Source organism: Bombina bombina, chromosome 5 (assembly GCF_027579735.1).
Source record: "Bombina bombina isolate aBomBom1 chromosome 5, aBomBom1.pri, whole genome shotgun sequence".
In the NCBI taxonomy this organism is placed as follows: Eukaryota; Metazoa; Chordata; class Amphibia; order Anura; family Bombinatoridae; genus Bombina; species Bombina bombina.
The window spans coordinates 259,110,135-259,134,772 of NC_069503.1; the positions used below are offsets into that span (position 1 = coordinate 259,110,135).

Below are 24,638 nucleotides of genomic sequence, written 5' to 3' on the forward strand. Positions count from 1 at the left end.
GATGTTGAATAACAGCAATGGGCAGAACACAATGTATCCAAGTACTAATTTAGCGGAGTTAGGTGTACTAGATTCTTTGCAAACAGATGAGTTAGTTACTCATATAGTAGGAGGAGGTTGAAATAACTTTTTTGAATAAAGGAACAAGCTGGAAGGTCTTGCAGGGTATTATAATCCAATTGAATAAACAAACAAACAAACCAACTTGCACTGGCTTAGCTCACAGTTAGAGCGTGACTAACAAATTACTAAGCACTTGTTTGCAGCTGTGCAGATCATTTTAAAGGAGTAGGGGGAGGACCCAGGCAGAATCCTGTCAGCATAAGGTAAATCGTGACAGATACGGACCAAAGCCTGTATAAAACAGAGAATATCAGGAAGTTTAGCAATCTTTCAGTGAAATAAAACAGAAAGAGCAGAGATTTGTCCCTTCAAGGAACTTGCAGACAAACCTTAATCCAAACCATCCTGAAGAAACTGTAAAATTCTAGGAATTCTAAAAGAATGCCAGGAGAATTTATGAGAAAAAGACTTCCAAACTTTATAATAAATTTTCCTAGAAACAGATTTATGAGCCTGTAACATAGTATTAATCACTGAGTCAGAGAAACCTCTATGACTAAGCACTAAGCGTTCAATTTCCATACCTTGAAATTTAATGATTTGAGATCCTGATGGAAAAACGGACCTTGAGACAGAAGGTCTGGTCTTAAAGGAAGTCGCCAAGGTTGGCAACTGGCCATCCGAACAAGATCCGCATATCAAAACCTGTGAGGCCATGCTGGTGCTACCAGAAACACAAATGACTGTTCCATGATGATCTTGGAGATCACTCTTGGAAGAAGAACTAGAGGCGGAAAGATATAAGCAGGTTGGTAAAACCAAGGAACTGCTAACGCATCCACCGACTCTGCCTGAGGATCCCTGGAACTGGACAAGTACCTGGGAAGTTTCTTGTTTAGATGGGAAGCCATCAGATCTATTTCTGGGAGACACCACATCTGAACAATCTGAAAAAACATATCTGAATGGAGAGACCACTCCACCAGATATAAAGTTTGATGGCTGAGATAATCCACTTCCCAATTGTCTACCCCTGGGATATGTACCGCAGAAATTAGACAAGAGCTGTATTCTGCCCAAGAAAGTATCCGAGATACTTCTCTCATAGCTCGGGAACTGAGAGTTCCACTCTGATGATTGACATATGCCACAGTTGTGATATTGTCTGTCTGAAAACAAATAAATGATTCTCTCTTCAACAGAGACAAACCTGAAGAGCCCTGAAAATAGCACGGAGTTCTAAAATATTAATTGGTTACTTCGCCTCTTGATGTTTCCAAACTCCTTGTGCTGTCAGAGATCCCCAGACAGCTCCACAACCTGAAAGACTTGCATCTGTTGTGATTACAGTCCAGGTTAGAAGAACAAAAGAGGTCCCTTGAACAATACGATGGTGGTTTAACCACCAAGTCAGAGAGAGTCGAACATTGGGATATAAGGATATTGACTGTGATATCCTGAATAATCCCTGCATCATTGATTCAGCATATAAAGCTGAAGAGGTCTCATATGAAAACGAGCAAAGGGGATCGTGTCCGATGCTGCAGTAATGAGACCTAAAACTTCCATGCACATAGCCACTGAAGGGAATGATCAAGACTGAAGGTTTTGACAAGCTGAAACCAACTTCATTCATCTCTTGTCTGTTAGAGACAGAGTCATGGACACTGAATCTATCTGGAAACCTAAAAAGGTGACCCTTGTCTGAGGAATCAAGGAGCTTTTCTGTAAATTGATCCTCCAACCATGTCTTTGAAGAAACAACACTAGTTGATTCATGTGAGATTCAGCAGAATGTAAAGAGAATCTCAGAAACCGATAGTGGTCTGGATGAATCGGAATATGAAGATATGCATCCTGTAAGTCTATTGTGGACATATAATGCCCTTGCTGAACAAAAGGCAGAATAGTCCTTATAGTCACCATTTTGAAAGTTGGCACTCTTACAAAACGATTCAAAATGTTCAGATCCAGAACTGGCCTAAATAATTTTCTTTCTTTGGGACAATGAATAGATTTGAATAAAACCCCAGACCCTGCTCCTGAAATGAACTGGTATGATTACCCCTGAAAACCCCAGATCTGAAACACACTTCAGAAAAGCCTGAGCCTTCCCTGGATTTGCTGGGATGTGTGAGAGAAAAAATCTTCTCACAGGAGGTCTTACTCTGAATCCTATTTGATACCCTTGAGAGACAATACTCTGAATCCACTAATTTTGGACAGAATCTGACCAAATGTTTTGGAAAAATTTCAATCTGCCCCCACTAGCTGAGCTGAAATGAGGGTCGCACCTTCATGCAGACTTGGGGGTTGGCTTTGGTTTCTTAAAGGACTTGAATTTATTCCAACTTGAAGAAGGTTTCCAATTGGAACCAGATTCTTTGGGGGAAGGATTGGCTTTCTGTTCCTTATTCTGTTGAAAAGAACGAAAATTATTAGAAGCTTTAGATTTACTTTTAGGTATTTTATCCTGAGGCAAAAAAATCCCTTCCCCCCAGTGACAGTTGAAATAATTGAATCCATCTGAGAACCAAATCAAATTGTTACCTTGGAAAGAAAGAGATAGTAATCTAGACTTAGATACCATGTCAGCATTCCAATATTTAAGCCACAAAGCTCTTCTAGCTAAAATAGCTAAAGACATAGATTTAACATCAATTTTGATGATATCAAAAATAGCATCACAGATAAAATGATTAGCATTTTGAAGCAAGCGAACAATGCTAGACAAATCAGAATCTGTTTCCTGTTGCGCTAAGCTTTCCAACCAAAAAGTTGATGCAGCTATAACATCAGCTATGGATATAGCAGGCCTACGAATATAGCCAGAAAATAAATAAGCTTTCCTTAGATAAGATTCAAGTTTCCTATCTAAAGGATTCTTAAAACAAGTACTATCTTCCATAGGAATAGTAGTACGTTTGGCAAGAGTAGAAATAGCCCCATAAACTTTGGGGATATTTTCTCAAAACTCCAATCTAGCTGTTGGCAAAGGATACAACTTCTTAAACCTAGAAGAAAGAATAAAAGAAGTACCAGGCCTATTCCATTCCTTAGAAATCATATCAGAAATAGCATCAGGAACTGGAAAAACCTCTGGAGTAACCACAGGAGGTTTGTAAACAAAATATAAACATTTACTAATTTTAATATCAAGAGGACTAGATTCCTTAATATCCAAAGTAACCAACACTTCTTTTAATAATTTACGAATATACTCCATCTTAAAGAGATAAGTAGATTTGTCAGTGTCAATATCTGAGGTAGGATCTTCTGAATCAGATAGATCCTCATCAGAGGAGGATAATTCAGTATGCTGTCGGTCATTTGAAATTTCATCAATCTTATGAGAAGTTTTAAAAGACCTTTTATGTTTATTAGAAGGTGGAATAGCAGACAAAGCCTTCTGAATCGCATCAGCAATAAAATCTTTAATATTCACAGGGATATCATGTACATCAGATGTTGAAGGAACAACAGGCATTGTACTAGTACTGATGGATACATTCTCTGCATGCAAAAGCTTGTCATGACAACTGTTACATACTACAGCTGGAGATATAATCTCCACAAACTTACAACAGATACACTTAGCATTAGTAGAACTTATCAGGCAGCAGGATTCCAACAGTGGTTTCTGAGACAGGATCAGATTGAGACATCTTGCAAATGTAAGAGAAAAAAAACAACATATAAAGTAAAATGATCAATTTCCTTATATGGCAGTTTCAGGAATGGAAAAAAAGGCAAACCGCATAGCCCTCTGAGCTTATAAAAAGGCAAGAGGCATATAGGAAGTGGAGTTTAAATAATTAAAATATTTGGCACTAAGTATGACGCACAACGCAAATTTTTTGGCCCTTACAACATCCGGAAATGACGCAACTCGCGTCATGACAGACGCAACCTTGTGCAAGGAAACCTGGCATCAACTAAGACACCAGAAATGACGAATTTGCGTCACCGAATGTACCTTTGTGCCAAAAAATTCTCGTGTCAAGAATGAAGCAATAAATATCAGCATTTTGCGACCTCGCAAGCCCAATTTTGCCCGCGAAAATTAATGAAAAAGCAGTCAATTTGAAGAAAAGACTATACCCCAAATAAGAAAAAATAACTTCCTAAATATGTTTTCCCAATTTGAAACTGATAGTCTGCAAAAGTAAATATACATAAACCTGATTCATGGCAAATATAAGTACAATACATATATTTAATACTTTATATTAATACATAAAGTGCCAAACCATAGCTGAGAGTGTCTTAAGTAATGAAAACATACTTACCGAAAGACACCCATCCACATATAGCAGATAGCCAAACCAGTACTAAAAGCTATCAGCAGAGGTAATGGTATATAAGAGTATATCGTCAATCTGAAAAGGGAGGTAGGAGATGAATCTCTATGACCGATAACAGAGAACCTTTGAAAAGATTTCCCGTGAGGAAAACCATAAAATCAATAGGCAATACTCTCTTCACATCCCTCTGACAAACACTGTACTCTGAGAGGAATCGGGCTTCAAATTGCTGAGAAGCGCATATTACAGAAGAAAATCAAGCACAAACTTACTTCACCACCTCCATAGGGAGGCAAAGTTTATAAAACTGAATTGTGGGTGTGGTGAGGGGTGTATTTATAGGCATTTTGAGGTTTGGAAAACTTTGCCCCTCCTGGTAGGATTGTATATCTCACTAGCTTATGGACTCTTGCCAATTACATGAGAATATATATATATATATATATATATATATATATAAAATATATATTTAAAAATACTTAGAACATATCCCCCTATGTGAAACATTGGAATGTGAAATATTTACAGTAAATACATAGTTAAAACCATTATTAAATAATAATATTGAATAAAAATGTTTTTTCATGTTATTAGTTATTTAACTGCAAAGGGCTCCAATGCACATGCAGTAAATACATAAATACATCTATACCCACACACATACTGTATATATAGTAACTGGAAGATACAGCACTCTGCAAAAATAATAACATATATGAATAAAGACAATTGCACTCTCTGGATTTGTAAGTAACAAAACTGTTTACTGCGTGACATTTCAAGGTATTCCCCATTTGAGGAAGGTGTGAGTACCTCGAAACGTCACGCAGTAAACAGTTTTGTTACTTATAAATCCAGACAGTGCAATTGTCTTCATTTATATATATATATATATACACACACAGTACACACATATACATACATACAATTCCCAATAATGAATCTGCCCTCCTGTTGTCAACTACCTGGCTGTTGAACAATATAGCAACCAATGAAACAGCAACAAGCCAGGATTTGCATCAAACAGAAGTCAAATTTATTGAAGTTTCAGGGAATACACAATCCCCTTCTTCAGAACAACATTACAGTGCAAACAAGGTGCTTATAAAGTGTTCAAGTGAATGATTAGTTACCTCCTCTCTCATGCAAAAAGGCGCCAAACATTACATCATTTCCGAAACCTAAATTGCCATGTATCATCGTTAAACTGGAAATTGACCCTTCATGTACTTCCGGTATATGGGGTAATAGATATAAACATAACATGTTGCCAATATCAAATATTCAGACAGTGTCAAACTATACAGACTGCCAACAGTGAAAATACATCATTAATGAAAACAAAAACAATGGCAATAAATCATCCATCATGTTACCTTATGTGATTATCGTGAAACCGGATGTTTACATGAAATGCAAATCCTGGCTTGTTGCTCTTTTTTTATTGGTTGCTATATATATATATACACACATACATACATACAATGCCCTCATCTAATCATGGTTCCCTTTCTAAATATGAGCAAAATAGGCTGTGTGGATATAAAACAATTGCATAAACACAGGTTTATAAAAATGTATTAAAAAAAAAGTCAATCTGTTAAATATATGTGTGGCACAATTATTTGCACCCCTATGTCTTCATATTAAAAATAATTGTAAGTATATTTTTAATTTGTAATACACTTGGCTGACTAGGAACAGGAAATTGTTCAACCATGACTTCCTGTTTCACAGGGGGTATAAAAATTAGGTAATAAATAGGAAAATTCCCTAAGTCATTTATCACAATGGGTAAAACCAAGGAATATAGCTGTCATGTTCATGAAAAGGTTGTTGAGCTTCACAAAATGGGAAGTGGCTATAAGAAAATAGCAAAAGCTTTGAAAATGTCCATTTTCACCATCAGGGCAATAATTAAAAAGTTATGAATTAACCTGGAAGAGGATGTGTGTCTATATTGTCTCAACGCACTGTGAAGAGGAGGGTTCGAATGGCCAAAATATCTCCAAGGATCACAGCTGGAGAATTGCAGAAGTTAGTTGCATCTTGGGGTCAGAAAAAACTACAATTCAACATCACTTACATCACCACAAGTTGTTTGGAAAGATTTCAAGAAAAACGCCTCTACTCTCTTCCAAAAACAAACGTAGGTGCTTTTAGTTTGCCATACACTATGGAACTTCAAATGCTATCGGGTTTTATGGTTAGATAAAACCAAAATAGAGTTTTTTCGCAATAAACACCAATGGTGAGTTTGGCGCACACACGGCTAGATTTAGAGTTTTGTCGGTAACGACCCGCGTGGCTAACGCTGGCTTTTTTCTGGCCGCACCTTTAAAATAACTCTGGTATTGAGAGTCCACAGAATGGCTGCGTTAGGCTCCAAAAAAGGAGCGTAGAGCATATTTAACGCAACTGCAACTCTCGATACCAGAGTTGCTTACGGAAGCGGCCAGCTTCAAAAACGTGCTCGTGCACAATTCCCCCATAGGAAACAATGGGGCTGTTTGAGCTGAAAAAAAACCTAACACCTGCAAAAAAGCCGCGTTCAGCTCCTAACGCAGCCCCATTGTTTTCTATGGGGAAACACTTCCTACGTCTGCACCTAACACTCTAACATGTACCCCGAGTCTAAACACCCCTAACCTTACACTTATTAACCCCTAATCTGCCGCCCCCGCTATCGCTGACCCCTGCATATTATTATTAACCCCTAATCTGCCGCTCCGTAAACCGCCGCTACTTACATTATCCCTATGTACCCCTAATCTGCTGCCCTAACATCGCCGACCCCAATATTATATTTATTAACCCCTAATCTGCCCCCCACAACGTCGCCTCCACCTGCCTACACTTATTGACCCCTAATCTGCCGAGCGGACCGCACCGCTATTATAATAAAGTTATTAACCCCTAATCCGCCTCACTAACCCTATAATAAATAGTATTAACCCCTAATCTGCCCTCCCTAACATCGCTGACACCTAACTTCAAACATTAACCCCTAATCTGCCGACTGGAGCTCACCGCTATTCTAATAAATGTATTAACCCCTAAAGCTAAGTCTAACCCTAACACTAACACCCCCCTAACTTAAATATAATTTAAATCTAACAAAATAAATTAACTCTTATTAAATAAATTATTCCTATTTAAAGCTAAATACCTGTAAAATAAATCCTAATATAGCTACAATATAAATTATAATTATATTATAGCTATTTTAGGATTAATATTTATTTTACAGGTAACTTTGTATTTATTTTAACCAGGTACAATAGCTATTAAATAGTTAAGAACTATTTAATAGCTAAAATAGTTAAAATAATTACAAAATTACATGTAAAATAAATCCTAACCTAAGTTACAATTAAACCTAACACTACACTATCAATAAATTAATTAAATAAAATACCTACAATTGCCTACAATTAAACCTAACACTACACTATCAATACATTAATTAAATACAATATCTACAAATAAATACAATTAAATAAACTAACTAAAGTACAAAAAATAAAAAAGAACTAAGTTACAAAAAATAAAAAAATATTTACAAACATCAGAAAAATATTACAACAATTTGAAACTAATTACACCTACTCTAAGCCCCCTAATAAAATAACAAAGACCCCCAAAATAAAAAAATGCCCTACCCTATTCTAAATTACAAAAGTTCAAAGCTATTTTACCTTACCAGCCCTGAACAGGGCCCTTTGCGGGGCATGCCCCAAAGAATTCAGCTCTTTTGCCTGTAAAAAAAAACATACAATACCCCCCCAACATTACAACCCACCACCCACATACCCCTAATCTAACCCAAACCCCCCTTAAATAAACCTAACACTAAGCCCCTGAAGATCTTCCTACCTTGTCTTCACCTCACCGGGTATCACCGATGCGTCCTGGCTCCAAAATCTTCATCTAAGCCCAAGCGGGGGCTAGACATCCATCATCCGATGGCTGAAGAAGTCCAGAAGAGGCTCCAAAGTCTTCATCCTATCCGGGAAGAAGAGTAGATCTGGACCGGCAACCATCATCTTCCAAGCGGCATCTTCTATCTTCATCCGATGAGGACCGGCTCCATCTTGAAGACCTCCACCGCGGACCCATCTTCTTCCGACGATGACTTCCCGACGAATGACGGTTCCTTTAAGGGACGTCATCCAAGATGGCGTCCCTCGAATTTCGATTGGCTGATAGGATTCTATCAGCCAATCGGAATTAAGGTAGGAAAATTCTGATTGGCTGATGGAATCAGCCAATCAGAATCAAGTTCAATCTGATTGGCTGATTCAATCAGCCAATCAGATTGAGCTTGCATTCTATTGGCTGTTCCGATCAGCCAATAGAATGCGAGCTCAATCTGATTGGCTGATCGGATCAGCCAATCGGATTGAACTTGATTCTGATTGGCTGATTCCATCAGCCAATCATAATTTTCCTACCTTAATTCCGATTGGCTGATAGAATCCTATCAGCCAATCGGAATTCGAGGGAAGCCATCTTGGATGACGTCCCTTAAAGGAACCGTCATTCGTCGGGAAGTTGTCGTCGGAAGAGGATGGGTCCGCGGTGGAGGTCTTCAAGATGGAGCCGGTCCTCATCGGATGAAGATAGAAGATGCCGCTTGGAAGAAGATGGTTGCCGGTCCGGATCTACTCTTCTTCCCGGATAGGATGAAGACTTTGGAGCCTCTTCTGGACTTCTTCAGCCGTCGGATGATGGATGTCTAGCCCCCGCTTGGGCTTAGATGAAGATTTTGGAGCCAGGACGCATCAGTGATACCCGGTGAGGTGAAGACAAGGTAGGAAGATCTTCAGGGGCTTAGTGTTAGGTTTATTTAAGGGGGGTTTGGGTTAGATTAGGGGTATGTGGGTGGTGGGTTGTAATGTTGGGGGGGGGTATTGTATGTTTTTTTTTACAGGCAAAAGAGCTGAATTCTTTGGGGCATGCCCCGCAAAGGGCCCTGTTCAGGGCTGGTAAGGAAAAAGAGCTTTGAACTTTTGTAATTTAGAATAGGGTAGGGCATTTTTTTATTTTGGGGGTCTTTGTTATTTTATTAGGGGGCTTAGAGTAGGTGTAATTAGTTTAAAATTGTTGTAATATTTTTCTGATGTTTGTAAATATTTTTTTTTATTTTTTGTAACTTAGTTCTTTTTTATTTTTTGTACTTTAGTTAGTTTATTTAATTGTATTTATTTGTAGATATTGTATTTAATTAATTTATTGATAGTGTAGTGTTAGGTTTAATTGTAGGTAATTGTAGGTATTTTATTTAATTAATTTATTGATAGTGTAGTGTTAGGTTTAATTGTAACTTAGGTTAGGATTTATTTTACAGGTAATTTTGTAATTATTTTAACTAGGTAGCTATTAAATAGTTCTTAACTATTTAATAGCTATTGTACCTGGTTAAAATAAATACAAAGTTACCTGTAAAATAAATATAAATACTAAAATAGCTATAATATAATTATCATTTATATTGTAGCTATATTAGGGTTTATTTTACAGGTAAGTATTTAGTTTTAAATAGGAATAATTTATTTAATAAGAGTTAATTTATTTCGTTAGATTTAAATTATATTTAACTTAGGGGGGTGTTAGTGTTAGGGTTAGACTTAGCTTTAGGGGTTAATACATTTATTAGAATAGCGGCGAGATTCGGTTGGCAGATTAGGGGTTAATAATTGAAGTTAGGTGTCGGCGATGTTAGGGAGGGCAGATTAGGGGTTAATAAATATAATATAGGGGTCGGCGGTGTTAGGGGCAGCAGATTAGGGGTACATAGCTATAATGTAGGTGGCGGCTCTTTGCGGTCGGCAGATTAGGGGTTAATTATTGTAGGTAGGTGTCGGCGACGTTGTGGGGGGCAGGTTAGGGGTTAATAAATATAATATAGGGGTCGGCGGTGTTAGGGGCAGCAGATTAGGGGTACATAGCTATAATGTAGGTGGCGGCTCTTTGCGGTCGGCAGATTAGGGGTTAATTATTGTAGGTAGGTGTCGGCGACGTTGTGGGGGGCAGGTTAGGGGTTAATAAATATAATATAGGGGTCGGCGGTGTTAGGGGCAGCAGATTAGGGGTACATAGCTATAATGTAGGTGGCGGCTCTTTGTGGTCGGCAGATTAGGGGTTAATTATTGTAGGTAGGTGTCGGCGACGTTGTGGGGGGCAGGTTAGGGGTTAATAAATATAATATAGGGGTTGGCGGTGTTAGGGGCAGCAGATTAGGGGTACATAAGTATAACGTAGGTGGCGGTCGGCAGATTAGGGGTTAAAAAAATTTAATAGAGTGTCGGCGATGTGGGGGGGGGCCTCGGTTTAGGGGTACATAGGTAGTTTATGGGTGTTAGTGTACTTTAGGGCATAGTAGTTAAGAGCTTTATGAACCGGCGTTAGCCCAGAAAGCTCTTAACTACTGACTTTTTTCTGCGGCTGGAGTTGTCGTTAGAATTCTAACGCTCACTTCAGACACGACTCTAAATACCGGAGTTAGGAAGATCCCATTGAAAAGATAGGATACGCAATTGACGTAAGGGGATCTGCGGTATGGAAAAGTCGCGGCTGAAAAGTGAGCGTTAGACCCTTTTTTGACTGACTCCAAATACCGGCGGTAGCCTAAAACCAGCATTAGGAGCCTCTAACGCTGGTTTTCACGGCTACCGCCAAACTCCAAATCTAGGCCACAGAGAGGTAGACATATGGAAAAGTACCTCATGCTCACAATTAAATATGGTGGTGGCTCTTTAATATTTTGGGGCTGTTTTTCTGCCATTGGACCTGGAAATTTTGTTAGGATCCATGGCATCATGGATTCTCTCAAATATCAACAGATATTAAATGATATTAAACCTCTGCCAGAAAACTTAAAATGGACTGTGGTTGGATCTTCACCACAAAATCAAGGTCCTGCCATGGCCAGCCCAGTCCCCTGACTTGAACGCATAGAAAACCCATGGGGTGAACTGAAGAGTAGAATCTACCAGCATCAACCTCAAAATTTGAAGGATCTGGAGAGATTCTGTATGGAGGAATGGTCTCAGATACTTTGCCATGCATTCTCCAACCTCATCAAGCATTTTAGGAGAATATTTAGAGCTGGCTTGGCAAAGGGAGATAGCACAAAGTATTCCAATAATTGTGCCACAAATATATTTAAAAATGATTATTTTTTTATAAACCTGTGTTGTGTTTGCAAATGTTTGATATCCATAACAGCAGAGTATTTTTGTGTATTTTTTTTACAAAAGATCAAAAAGTTAAACAATAAAAAAAAAATTATACAGCCTTATTTGCTCATATTTATTATTAGTGCCAATATTAGTAGAGGTCACTGTGTATATGTGTGTGTATATGTATATGTTCCTTCTGCATGATATAGTAAAGGTGCCGAGGGCTATTTGTGGCTTAATCTAAGCTAACACTCTAAAATAACTAAGGTGGAGACTGTCCCTTTAAGGAAGTTTAATATGAACTCTCACAGGATTTTGGATGAAATCCCACGAGATTACAATAAAGCAAAATACAGTATGAACTCAGCACTGATGAAGCTCATTTGCTGTTTTTCTTTTTACCATGCAGATGACACTAAAAACAGTAGCTCTAGATCTATCAGCATTTACTGTAATCAGCTGAAGAAATATTCAGGTAAAATATTTTATTTTTTTACATATAGATGTTCAGATGATATTTTCATGTCAGCATTTTACAGTTATGCTGAATCACTTTCAAGTGATAGTTTAGTGTATGGGTATTATGCCCCTTTAAATAAGGCAAGACATCCAATCAATAGTAAATGCTTCTAATTCCTAATGGTGTCGTTTTTTGATATGACACTACTTATTACACTACCCTGATGAAATATTTTTTTTTACAAAATCACTGGTTAATTGATACTAATTTAATATTTAATGATCATTTTAATTTTAGAGAAAGCATCAGAGTTGTAATTGTGTGTAAAATGGGAATACAGAAAATTCTGGCTGTGCTATCTGAGTAATTTTATCCTTAAGTGAACACACTGGGATTTTAAATTGCAAAATCTCTGAGTTGTGACTTATTAACAAAAATGCACATTCTGGAGAAAATAAAAGCACAGAAAAGAGTATTATTTAGACTAGATGAAAATAATTAAAAAAGTAACTGGGTGATAATAACCTTTTAATTACATCAGTGATAGCCAAGCTCTTAACATATTGGGGCCTCGGATAAATATTTTAAAAGCCTAAAGGCTGCATATAAGTTAATCGATATTTAAGACATAAATAACAATATATTTCCTAAAAATGTCAAAAGGCACAGGGTAGATTAAGATGAGGTTGAAGGATAACCCCTACCTACTGTTATCCCCTCCAGAGAGATTGTTTAAAGGGACGGTCTAGTCAAAATTAAACTTTCATGATTCAGATAGGGAATGCAATTTTAAACAACTTTCCAATTCAATTTTAACATCAAATTTGCTTTGTTCTTTTGGTATTCTTTGTTGAAAGCTAAACCTAGGTAGGCTCATTTGCTAATTTCTAAATCCTTGAAGGCCGCCCCTAATGTCAATGCATTTGGCAGTTTTTCACAGCTAGAGGGCGTAAGTTCATGTGTGCCATACAGATAACATTATGACCACGCCCGTGGAGTTACAAGTGAGAGGGCACTGATTGGCTAAATGCAAGTTTGTTAAAAGAACTGAAATAAGGAGACAGTCTGCAGTGGCTTAAATACAAGGTAATCACAGAGGTAAAAAGTGTATTAATATAACTGTGTTGGTTATGCAAAACAGGGGAATTGCTAATAAAGGGATTATCTATCTTTTTAAACAATCACAATTCTGAAGTAGACTGTCCTTTTAAGTCATTGCCAGCTTGTTTGCCCAATGCCCACCGACTAGAAGTCTCCAATACATATCCTTTTTTCTGGGACCATATAAACTATCAGCAAAGCAAGCAAAAGTGATTCCAGCCACGCTTAAAATAAATAACCTTTGTCTTCTTACAGGGTTAATTGGAATAAAATACAACATTTTGGGCCTACTATAGGCCCTCAGTCTTGTAAATATGACTGAAACATTGCATTTTATTCCTATAGATCATGTAAGAAGTCAATAAAAGTATTTTAAGTGTGATTGAAATCACCGGTTTGCTTTGCTGATATTGAGACTTGGGAAGTCTTGGATTCCATCCGTGCCAGTACATGTTTGCTATTTTTCAGTGTGTTTGTAAGACCATAAAAACTATTGCACACATTCGTAGTTCTCCTGTTTCCTGTGGGCTGCACCTAGTGCCAGACATCCCAACCTGCAAAAACTAATTTCAGGGAGGTGGCTTTGCCCGCTACTGCGCCGCCACCCCCCCTCCCAGTTATATATTGGACACCTTGAAACCCTAAATAAGATAGAGACTTATCATTAAAGTAGCTTCGCACTAAAGTCACATTAAAAAAAAGTAGCTTTATTGCACAACCAAATACAACAAACCTATTTTCCAGTGATCGTACGCTTGTTGAATGCTTAAATATTTTAGAATACGAAATGTAATTATGTGCAGTAAATAAGGCAGTATTTGTGTTTTATTTTGTTAAAATCAGTGGGGGCTTTTTGGTTACTGATGCATTCTTTAAGGGTTCTATAACATCTCGGCAACTAAAGGCATTCCTTAAAGAAACACTTTTCCGGATTTGGGCCACATTGGATCATGGTACTTGGAGTTTCAGGGAGATTGCATTCAATTTGCTGGCATCAGGGAGCCGCTTTACAATCAGGGAGACTCCCTAAACTTCAGAGAGAGTTGGAATGTCTGTAGTGCAGAAGGCCGATTGTGGCCCATGGCTCACCCGGTGGTCATCCCTGAATTATATATACTCCTTTTAAGGCATTGTTTTGATTTTTCTTATAATTTTTGTTTATTGTTTTATAGATTAGGCAGGAGTAGTGCCCTGATTGCAAATTAGTAAAGCAGGTGTATGAAAGATGAGAAGAGTGTTCTTTGTATAGATAAACTGAATTACTCTTACATTTACAAATTATTTTATATAGAATTACAAATTAAACTGTCTACAGTCTACATTTCTTATAAATAAAACTGTATTCATATTTTTATTACTAGAAAGTTTATAGGTTAGATCACATTACACTTGTGACCTTAAAGGGATGGGAAAGTCAAAATTAAACTAGCACGATTCAGAAAGAGCGTGCAATTTTAAGACACTTCTATATTCAAATGTTCTCTTAGTATCCCTTGTTGAAATGAAAATAGGGTTTCATGTCCCTTTAATTTACATGCTCTACCTAATTCATAAGTTTAATTTTTACTTTACTGTCCCTTTAATATATTTTCATGAAAAAGTAACATGTATGGATAACAGAAAGCTGAGTCCAATGTCTCTTAATAATCCAGTAGTGGAAACAAGAAAAGTTATGCTGACAATTTTTGTTATTACTACAAGTTTTCACATTTGCAGCTGAAAGCGTTAATATAATTTAAAACCTACTTACATCCTTGTAGCCAAACACTATACGGCCGTCATTGATTAATGTGGCTTGAAAAGTAAAACTTCCCAGACTGTAGTTATCCTGCAGGTGAACATGGTCCCACTGAACAACAAGAGCAGTACCTGTAAAACCCAATATACATTTTAACTATTGCAATTGGATATAAATAAATAATTCTGATCTGGATTACCATATATATATATATATATATATATATATATATATATATATATATATATATATATATATATATATATATATATATAGGATAACATCCTAAGGGATGCAGTGGTCACTGACAATTAATACATATTCTATATATGGCTCACACCCTTATGCAAAAGAGTATAGATGGTATATATGGTAGACAGAAAATAAACAGTCGCATATACATTTTTTTTATTAGAAGAACAGAAAGACTTAAAAATATATAACATGTAACCTTTACCCACACTTTATGTTCTAGCATATATACAGCAGCCAAAAGAGCCTTAAATGGACAAAAAAGTGGAAAAAGTGAATGATCTAATGTTAGAACACTTTTTATTTTTGCACTATTTCTTGTATATAACAATGTATCTAAACCCTGCAGAGGGATTACATACATAGTCAAAGTCAGCTCCAAAGCAGTAGTGCACTACTGGGAGCTAGCTGAACATATCTGGTAAACCAATGACAAGAGACAAATGTGTATAGCCACCAATCACCAGCTAGTTTCCAGTGGTGCGGATGCTTTTCAACAGAGGATACCAATCAAACATAGAAATGAATAAGTGTCTGAAAATAGCATGTTCTAACTGAATCATGTCCCTTTAACTTGGTGCTATTCACATAAAGAAGCTTTTATGATAATTGCATCAAGGTGTTTTAGCAGAAAATAAAATCACTCATGTTTTAGAGAAATGTATTTTCTCCTTATAATTTAGTGCAGCTGCAGATTCAGTGAGTAAGGCACGTCAGTTAGTTACTTCCTGGCTGTAGGCAGCTGGTTAGGGAGTGAGGGGAAAACAATAGCTCAGTGATTGTAGCACTTAGGTATACATATTCAGTGAAACACCCTGCATGGTTTTTCCCATTCTTAGGAGAGTTAGCTGCAAAATAGGTAATGCATGTCAATTGCAAATTGTATCTACACCTAATGCTTTATTTAAATAGCCTATATTCATTTTGGTGTATAATGTCCCTTTAACTCACCTTTGTGCTTGTGCTCAATTGATAGCCAGGACCTGAGGTTTTTAGCTCCCCTGATAGAAGTCTATTATGTGAGAGGTTTAGAGTGACCACACTATGTGACCTCCAGATGTTTGTGCACCCTAGGCTTTCCCTGAGTGCTAACATCTTACGTTTAACTAATATGGAAGTAAAAATGGTAGTGTTGTGCATAGCTCTCTAGAGATGTCAGCGCACCACAGCGCTACCATTCTAACGCTCCATTTGTCATTTAGGCCAATGTACTTTTAAGACCTGTACATCGAGCGAGTGTGTGGAAAAAAAAAAACACTGTGGCAACTCCTAGGTTAAATTATTTTCCATTTATATAGATTAGTCTCTTAATTATTCTACTAAAACATGTAAAACAATAATGTGAGATTGTTGGCTCTCCTTGAACCATACTAATTTTGAGTTTCTATTGTCATATTGGATTCAATTTTTTTTCTAATTAAGGTATTTTTTTCTTTGAGATTATTCTCATTTAGACAATAAATGTTCTGATTGCACAGTTAGAAACGATAAAGGCAAAGCTAAGTATAAGCAGAGCAGATAGACAGTACATTTTAGAAAAAATATATGATACATATTTGCAGTTTGTTCACATCAGTTTGAATCCAACAATTATATTTAAATAGCAGCACCTGAAAAGAAATGCAACATCAATAAACATCACAAACAAGAAAATCCCATTTTATTTCTAAACAGGAGAAACTACAGACATTTATGTGCACGACATCATCAAACACTGTTTTTGCTGCATTTGTGGCATCTATAAAGGGGAAAAAAAGATTGTTTAACCTATGTTGTGTAGCTTTTTTAATGCACTGAAGCATGACAGCTAGATTCAAAAACCTCCATTGTGTGATGTCACACACATTTTACTATTATTTGTGTCAATATGGGCCAGGCCATGTAAGTCTTTTAATGCTTATTGAAACAAGAATTGCAACACAAACTTAACAGCAGGCCTCTATGATCAGTTTCGGACAATAACAATATTAAAGAGACATGATACCCAAATGTTGAAGCACTTGAAAGTAATGCAGCATAGCTGTAAAAAGCTGACTAGAGAATATCACCTGAACATGTCTTTGTAAAAAATGAAGATATTTTACCTCAAATTTCTTAAGTATTCCCCACCCACTGTAAAGAGACTTTAAGCAGCCAGTCAGCATACTTGTCCCAGGACTTGCAAGGGAGTGAACATCTGGCATGTGCATGCACAGTCATGTTATTATTCTATTCATTTTAAATAAGTTTACTATGAAATCTCATGAGATCACACCAAAGGCAAAGCATTACCTCAGTACTGCTGATGCTGATTGGATATTGTGTTTTTTTTTTGGGGGGGGGGGGGGGTTCAACTTGCAGCTGGACAATATCACTTCTGGTGAGCTGAAAAAATTTTGAGGTAAAATATCTTCCCTTTTTACATAGAGATGCTCAGATGATATTTCCTTGGCAGCTTTTAAAAATGATGCTGCATCACTTTCAAGTGATTAAGCATATGATAATTATGTCCCTTTAACACTAGTACTTATAATGCATAGGTGCTGATGTTATAGGCCTTTAGCACTATCTGCTACCTACCTTCTCATCAGCTGTCTTATCTCTTAAACCTTAATTAATCTTACTGTCCTCTACTGCCCTCAAACCTTTTAGCCCTATCCACAACCTCTTCCACCAACATTAACTATAATTAGGGTTGCCACCCCAGCCATGTTTTACCTGGACACTTATGAGTTACACATGCTGCAGAATGGAACATTAATAGTTCTGTTCATTTTCAATATTTGTGTGCTGTCCAGGGTTGAGATTCATGTTTCTCCCTGCACACCCTGCAGCATGTATAACTTATAAGTGTCCAGGAAAACATGGCTGAGGTGGCAACCCTAACTATAATGTGTGCCTTACCCCCATCTACATGATCCCATATTGATAACCCACCTCAGCTCCACATGAAACCAATGGCAAGAACTCCTATTTTACAAAGCCATCATCAGTAAACATACACCATCATTCCCTCCCCTATCATAAAAGCCCTACTAAATCTAACCCCCATGTGATCCCCCAACAGCAGATAACATTTCTCACTTAGCAAGCAAATTAAACCAACATTATTACCATCTTGCCTGGAAGTTGAAACAGATTCTTTGTCCTTTAGCTTTTATTTTTCAGCAGCACCTTATATATAAATAACCCTCATATATAAATAAATATGTGATCGATCCTAATCACAGTAAACTTAGGCTGTCACACTAAACATAGGCTAATATGCTGTTTAAATGCAGTGTTCCTACTTTACTTATTGTTTAGTTGCATGAGGTATTAGGTTGGGATATGTGTCAGGGTGAGATGAGAGATCAACTGGTGGCAATTACCAATCAGACATTTTCTATGTGTTTTTAAAGGGAAGGAATCAATGGCTGAGTAAAGTGGGTGGAGATCACAGGGATAACAGAGGTGGTACTGAACCAAATCAACACATATAGTGTTATTTGCAGAGGAGGAGCCGGGTACTGGGTGAGAGGCAGTTAGGTTTAGATTTGTTTTCTGGAGTGTCTTTTGGTGTCCTCTAGTTGTTATATGTCTATTCTCTTATTTGGGGTCGACAGATTATTTGTTCCAAGCCTAAAAAACATGGATGTCCATAAGGGAGTAATAGATGGTAAATATTTCCACCTGGAATTTTGCTCCTTGAATCTAATCTTACACACCCACTTGATTAACATTTTCTATGCCAATGATCTACCATTTTTAAAATAACATGCAGCTTATATCTACTACAAGCGTCTGTTTATGCTACACATGGAGCCATGGATATTATTATATTCAGAGACATTTTATTTTATAATTTTCCTCCAGGAAATTGTTCTGTGGATGTCCATACTAAAAACTTTTTTCTCAGAAACTTTAAAGGGTGATTTATTTTAAATTTTACTCTTTCTAAAACTAAGTATTCCATTAACTTTGTATGTAAGTATTTCATATACACATTTGGTTGTTTGTGAGTACATCACGAAGTCCAGTTGCTGTTTCTCTTTTCTGCTTGTAATTGATCATGAGAGTTTCTGGATTAATTATGAGACCAGGTACCAGAAATTAAAGCTTTTTTCTATTTTTATTTTTTTCTAACTTCTTTAACAGAAATAATAAAATGTGTGCTGTAAGATACACCACACTCCAAAATGTTTTATCATTCATATTTAAGAATATCATTTAAACAAGTTGATACTTCCCTGAAATATGTTTAATTAAAACTAATATAGCAGTTTCTGATGTATACTTCCTACTATAATGTGTTGGCTAAGTACTTCCTGACAATGCTTATTAGCTGATAGATACTTCCTGCTACTATTGATTTTAAAGGTATTTTCTGCTCATTGGTTGATAGGTACAAATGTTTATAAGCAGGTACTTAACTAATATATCTTTATTAATTTTAATGTAAACAGTTTTTGCTTTACATTTTTCAGGCAAAATCTTTCAAATGGATAATAGAATTTTAGTTAAAGGGACACTGAACCCACATTTTTTTCGTTCATGATTCAGATAGAGCATGCAATTTTAAGCAACTTTCTAATTTACTCCTATTATCAAATTTTCTTCATTCTCTTGATATCTTTATTTGAAAAGCAAGAATGTAAGTTTAGATGCTGGCCCATTTTTGGTGATCAACCTGGGTTATTCTTGCTGATTGGTGGATAAATTCACCCACGAATAAACAAGTGCTGTCCAGAGTTCTGAACCAAAAAACAGCTTAGATGCCTTCTTTTTTCAAATAAAGATAGCAAGAGTACAAAGACAAATTGATAATAGGAGTAAATTAGAAAGTTGCTTAAAATTGCATGCTCTATAGGAATCACGAAATAAAGAAATGTGGGTTCAGTGTCCCTATAAGCTTATTCACTCTTTAAAAAAATAGTAGTAGGTAAGGTTATGTATATTAACATTAAGGAAAGTGTTTATATTATGCTACAAATAATAAAGCCATTATGATAATTTAACATGCTAAACAAATTAAGAAAAAGCTCTAGTTACACAGATTAATTAACAAAATTATTAAGATCATAAATAAATAATAATTAAAAAAAAAAGATTAGAAGATAATTGTGAAATGAAGAATACAAAGTTAAAAAGAATTTTGTTGCCATTTTTTATAATCCCCTTAACAAGCATTTGCTGGTACCGTAAAGAAATTGCTTCTCCCAACAGAACAGTAGAAACGTATTTTGCAAGTCGTAAGCAGATGAAATGCAGAATTATTGTCTATAGACTTCATTAAGTAAGCTTTTGCTGATGTAAACGTTTAGCTGTGCATTTAATCTAAGCCACACATAAAAACAAGGATGGAGTTCTATTTATCATTTAGATCTGATACTAGAATTATGTTGTGCTTAATCTTACAGGCTTTAAGAAAACATAGGTTCACCACTTAAACTATATATTGTTGTATACTGGATAGGAAAATATTCTTTTAGTTAAGCATACTAAAATAACATTTCTTATACAGGGAGTGCAGAATTATTAGGCAAGTTGTATTTTTGAGGATTAATTTTATTATTGAACAACAACCATGTTCTCAATGAACCCAAAAAACTCATTAATATCAAAGCTGAATAGTTTTGGAAGTAGTTTTTAGTTTGTTTTTAGTTATAGCTATTTTAGGGGGATATCTGTGTGTGCAGGTGACTATTACTGTGCATAATTATTAGGCAACTTAACAAAAAACAAATATATACCCATTTCAATTATTTATTTTTACTAGTGAAATCAATATAACATCTCAACATTCACAAATATACATTTCTGACATTCAAAAACAAAACAAAAACAAATCAGTGACCAATATAGCCACCTTTTTTGCAAGGACACTCAAAAGCCTGCCATCCATGGATTCTGTCAGTGTTTTGATCTGTTCACCATCAACATTGCGTGCAGCAGCAACCACAGCCTCCCAGACACTGTTCAGAGAGGTGTACTGTTTTCCCTCCTTGTAAATCTCACATTTGATGATGGACCACAGGTTCTCAATGGGGTTCAGATCAGGTGAACAAGGAGGCCATGTCATTAGATTTTCTTCTTTTATACCCTTTCTTGCCAGCCACGCTGTGGAGTACTTGGATGTGTGTGATGGAGCATTGTCCTGCATGAAAATCATGTTTTTCTTGAAGGATGCAGACTTCTTCCTGTACCACTGCTTGAAGAAGGTGTCTTCCAGAAACTGGCAGTAGGACTGGGAGTTGAGCTTGACTCCATCCTCAACCGGAAAAGGCCCCACAAGCTCATCTTTGATGATACCAGCCCAAACCAGTACTCCACCTCCACCTTGCTGGCGTCTGAGTCGGACTGGAGCTCTCTGCCCTTTACCAATCCAGCCACGGGCCCATCCATCTGGCCCATCAAGACTCACTCTCATTTCATCAGTCCATAAAACCTTAGAAAAATAAGTCTTGAGATATTTCTTGGCCCAGTTTTGACGTTTCAGCTTGTGTGTCTTGTTCAGTGGTGGTCGTCTTTCAGCCTTTCTTACCTTGGCCATGTCTCTGAGTATTGCACACCTTGTGCTTTTGGGCACTCCAGTGATGTTGCAGCTCTGAAATATGGCCAAACTGGTGGCAAGTGGCATTTTGGCAGCTGCACGCTTGACTTTTCTCAGTTCATGGGCAGTTATTTTGCGCCTTGGTTTTTCCACAAGCTTCTTGCGACCCTGTTGACTATTTTGAATGAAACGCTTGATTGTTCGATGATCACGCTTCAGAAGCTTCAGTGCTGCATCCCTCTGCAAGATATCTCACTATTTTTGACTTTTCTGAGCCTGTCAAGTCCTTCTTTTGACCCATTTTGCCAAAGGAAAGGAAGTTGCCTAATAATTATGCACACCTGATATAGGGTGTTGATGTCATTAGACCACACCCCTTCTCATTACAGAGATGCACATCACCTAATATGCTTAATTGGTAGTAGGCTTTCGAGCCTATACAGCTTGGAGTGAGACAACATGCATAAAGAGGATGATGTGGTCAAAATACTCATTTGCCTAATAATTCTGCACTCCCTGTATAGCCCTTAGCATTTTTAACCACTAAGGATATATGTAACAGTTTAAATGTAGCAATATGTTTAGAAAATATCCCTTACCTAAACAATTGAGGTAAAATTAGACAGAGGCCTGATTCTAAAAGATTCTCTAAATCAGAAGTGGTTTTCTACATTGACACTCGCAGGGGTTGCCTCAGGGAATTCTATCAAAAAAGGCGAGTGGCGAGATATCTCCCGTAGAATGTAATGGAGTTTGCTGGAAATTAAAACTAGCAGGGGGCGCATTTTTAAAATTAAATCCTACAGTCAATACAAATCAGATAACTGTGCTTTGAGTGTATAGTATTTTACTCTTAAAGGGACAGTTCACCCAAAAAATGTCTCCCCTTTAAATTATTCCCAATGATCCTTTTAACCTGGTAGAGTGTATTAAATTGGTTACAAGTAGCTCCTTTACTTCTATTTCAGCATTTGAAATAGCTGATTTATCCTGTGGTATCGCCACCTACACTGAACAAATTAATACTGGAGTATAGGCTATTGAATAGCCTAAGTATACACAGCCAGCAGAAGAGATTACACTCTCAGTGGGATGCAGGATAGTTAAGTAATAAAATGATAATTTTCCATTGTTCTCTCTATGTATTGAGCTTTGGTGTCCCAGCCAAATAAAAGATAAGGAAGCAAGTCTGTTTACACATACTTATAACATAATGAGATCTGATATCACCTTTAAGTTCAACCCATTTTAATAGGCTGTGGTTTCAAAGCACAAAATCAGCTACTTCATATACACAAATAAGCATGAAAATGGAATTTCTCAAATGTTTTATACTCTGCAGTTGGTATAACAAGTCATTTAAAATACATTAATGGAAAAACAATTTTACAGTGTACTGTCCCTTTAAAAGGGATATGAAACTCACGTTTTTTTCTGTCATGATTTTGAGAGAACATGCAATTGTAAACAACTGTCCAATTATTACTTCTATTTAATAAATTGTTTCGTTCTCATGATATCCTTTGCTGAAATGTATACCTAGGTAGGCTCAGGAGCTGCTGATTGGTGGCTGCACATATATGTTTCATGTTATTGGCTCACCCATCTACTTTGCTGTTTCTTCAACATAGGAAATTTAGATAATAAAAATAAATTGGAAAATTGTTTTAAATTGTATTCTTTATCTGAATCATGAAAGAAAAAATCTGGGTTTTATGTCCCATTAATTTTATTTTCATATACATACATTTTTCTATTAGGGTAATAAGTGTTTTGCGTATTTTGACACAATCTTGCCACTTTTTAATTCGCAAAAAAAAAAAAAGAGAGAGAGAGAAAAAAAGAAAGGAGATCTGTAGGGGAGGAATGTTTATAGAATACACCAGACCTGGAGGAGAAATTTTTGCTACACCCATTTAACTTCCCTGTTCAGCCCAGAGGCAAGGAAACCAATTTTGCAATATGGAAAATAAAACAATTTGGGCAAGATTACAAGTCGTGCATTACGAGTTTCCCCCTCGCAATATGGCCTTTTCACAATTTCCATTGTGCAGCTATTACAAGTCTTGAAAAATCGCGATTGTGCATGCGCATTTGCCTTTTTATGAAAAACAATCCTTTCTGCTCTAAGAGCTGTAGTTAACAGTTTTCCATGACATAAAAGTTTCACGAAACACTTCAAAAATATATTACAAAGTACGCTTATACGCATATTAACACTGTCTAATAAAAAAATATTTAAAAAAATATTGCACACAGAAGTTATAAGGAAGGAATCAAAGATACGATGGGTGTTAGGAAAAAAAAGCAGACATACACTGACATACATACACATTCATAGAGAAACATGGATTTATATGTATAGCAATATGTGTAACTATGGAGATAATGACAAGATTTTACATTACAATCTTATGCACATTAAACAATATCTCAGAGGGATTTTCAAAGAGATTTGCAAATAGATCTTGAGATATTTAGATATATATATATATATTCATGTACATATTTCGCTCTAAATAGATATATCAGTACAAAAATCATAACATATATAGAGAAATATTTATTTATAAATAAATAGAACTTATTCCGTTCCGAAAACATTTTTGCAATATGAAATATTCCCATTTTCAAGTAAACTTTTCAAGGAGAATACGTCATGGATTTTGCGCAACGGATTAGTTTTTTTTTTATATTTATCTTCTCTGTTGACTTCTATGGGGAATACGTGAGCAGGCTTGTGTTTTGGCTGTTTGGATTACACGGCTTAACGCGCACGCAAAATAAGTTATTTTGAAACTTGTAATAGCTGCGCAATCCCAAATTTGAAAAAGCCAATAATAAAAAGGTTGCCCCAATAGCCCCCAAAATAAAAGGGAAAGTAGGGTATAATAATAATATATATATATATATATATATATATATATATATATATATGTATATAAGCATCTTTATGTATTTAAAAAAGAAAAAAACGCACAAAGTAGTTATAAGGGATTAAAGTGAGGGGATTTGGGGTGTTAGA

The 24,638-nt window shown here is 36.3% G+C and overlaps 1 protein-coding gene across 1 annotated transcript in view; it reads right to left on the reverse strand.

Moving 5' to 3' along the window:
• Positions 1–24,638, reverse strand: part of PLXDC2 (plexin domain containing 2) — a 1,268,934-nt gene that overhangs the window by 359,562 nt on the left and 884,734 nt on the right. Inside the window, exon 6 of the mRNA XM_053713963.1 lies at positions 14,863–14,981. Within this exon, the coding sequence (XP_053569938.1) occupies positions 14,863–14,981 (119 nt within the window). The remainder of the gene's footprint in view (positions 1–14,862; positions 14,982–24,638) is intronic.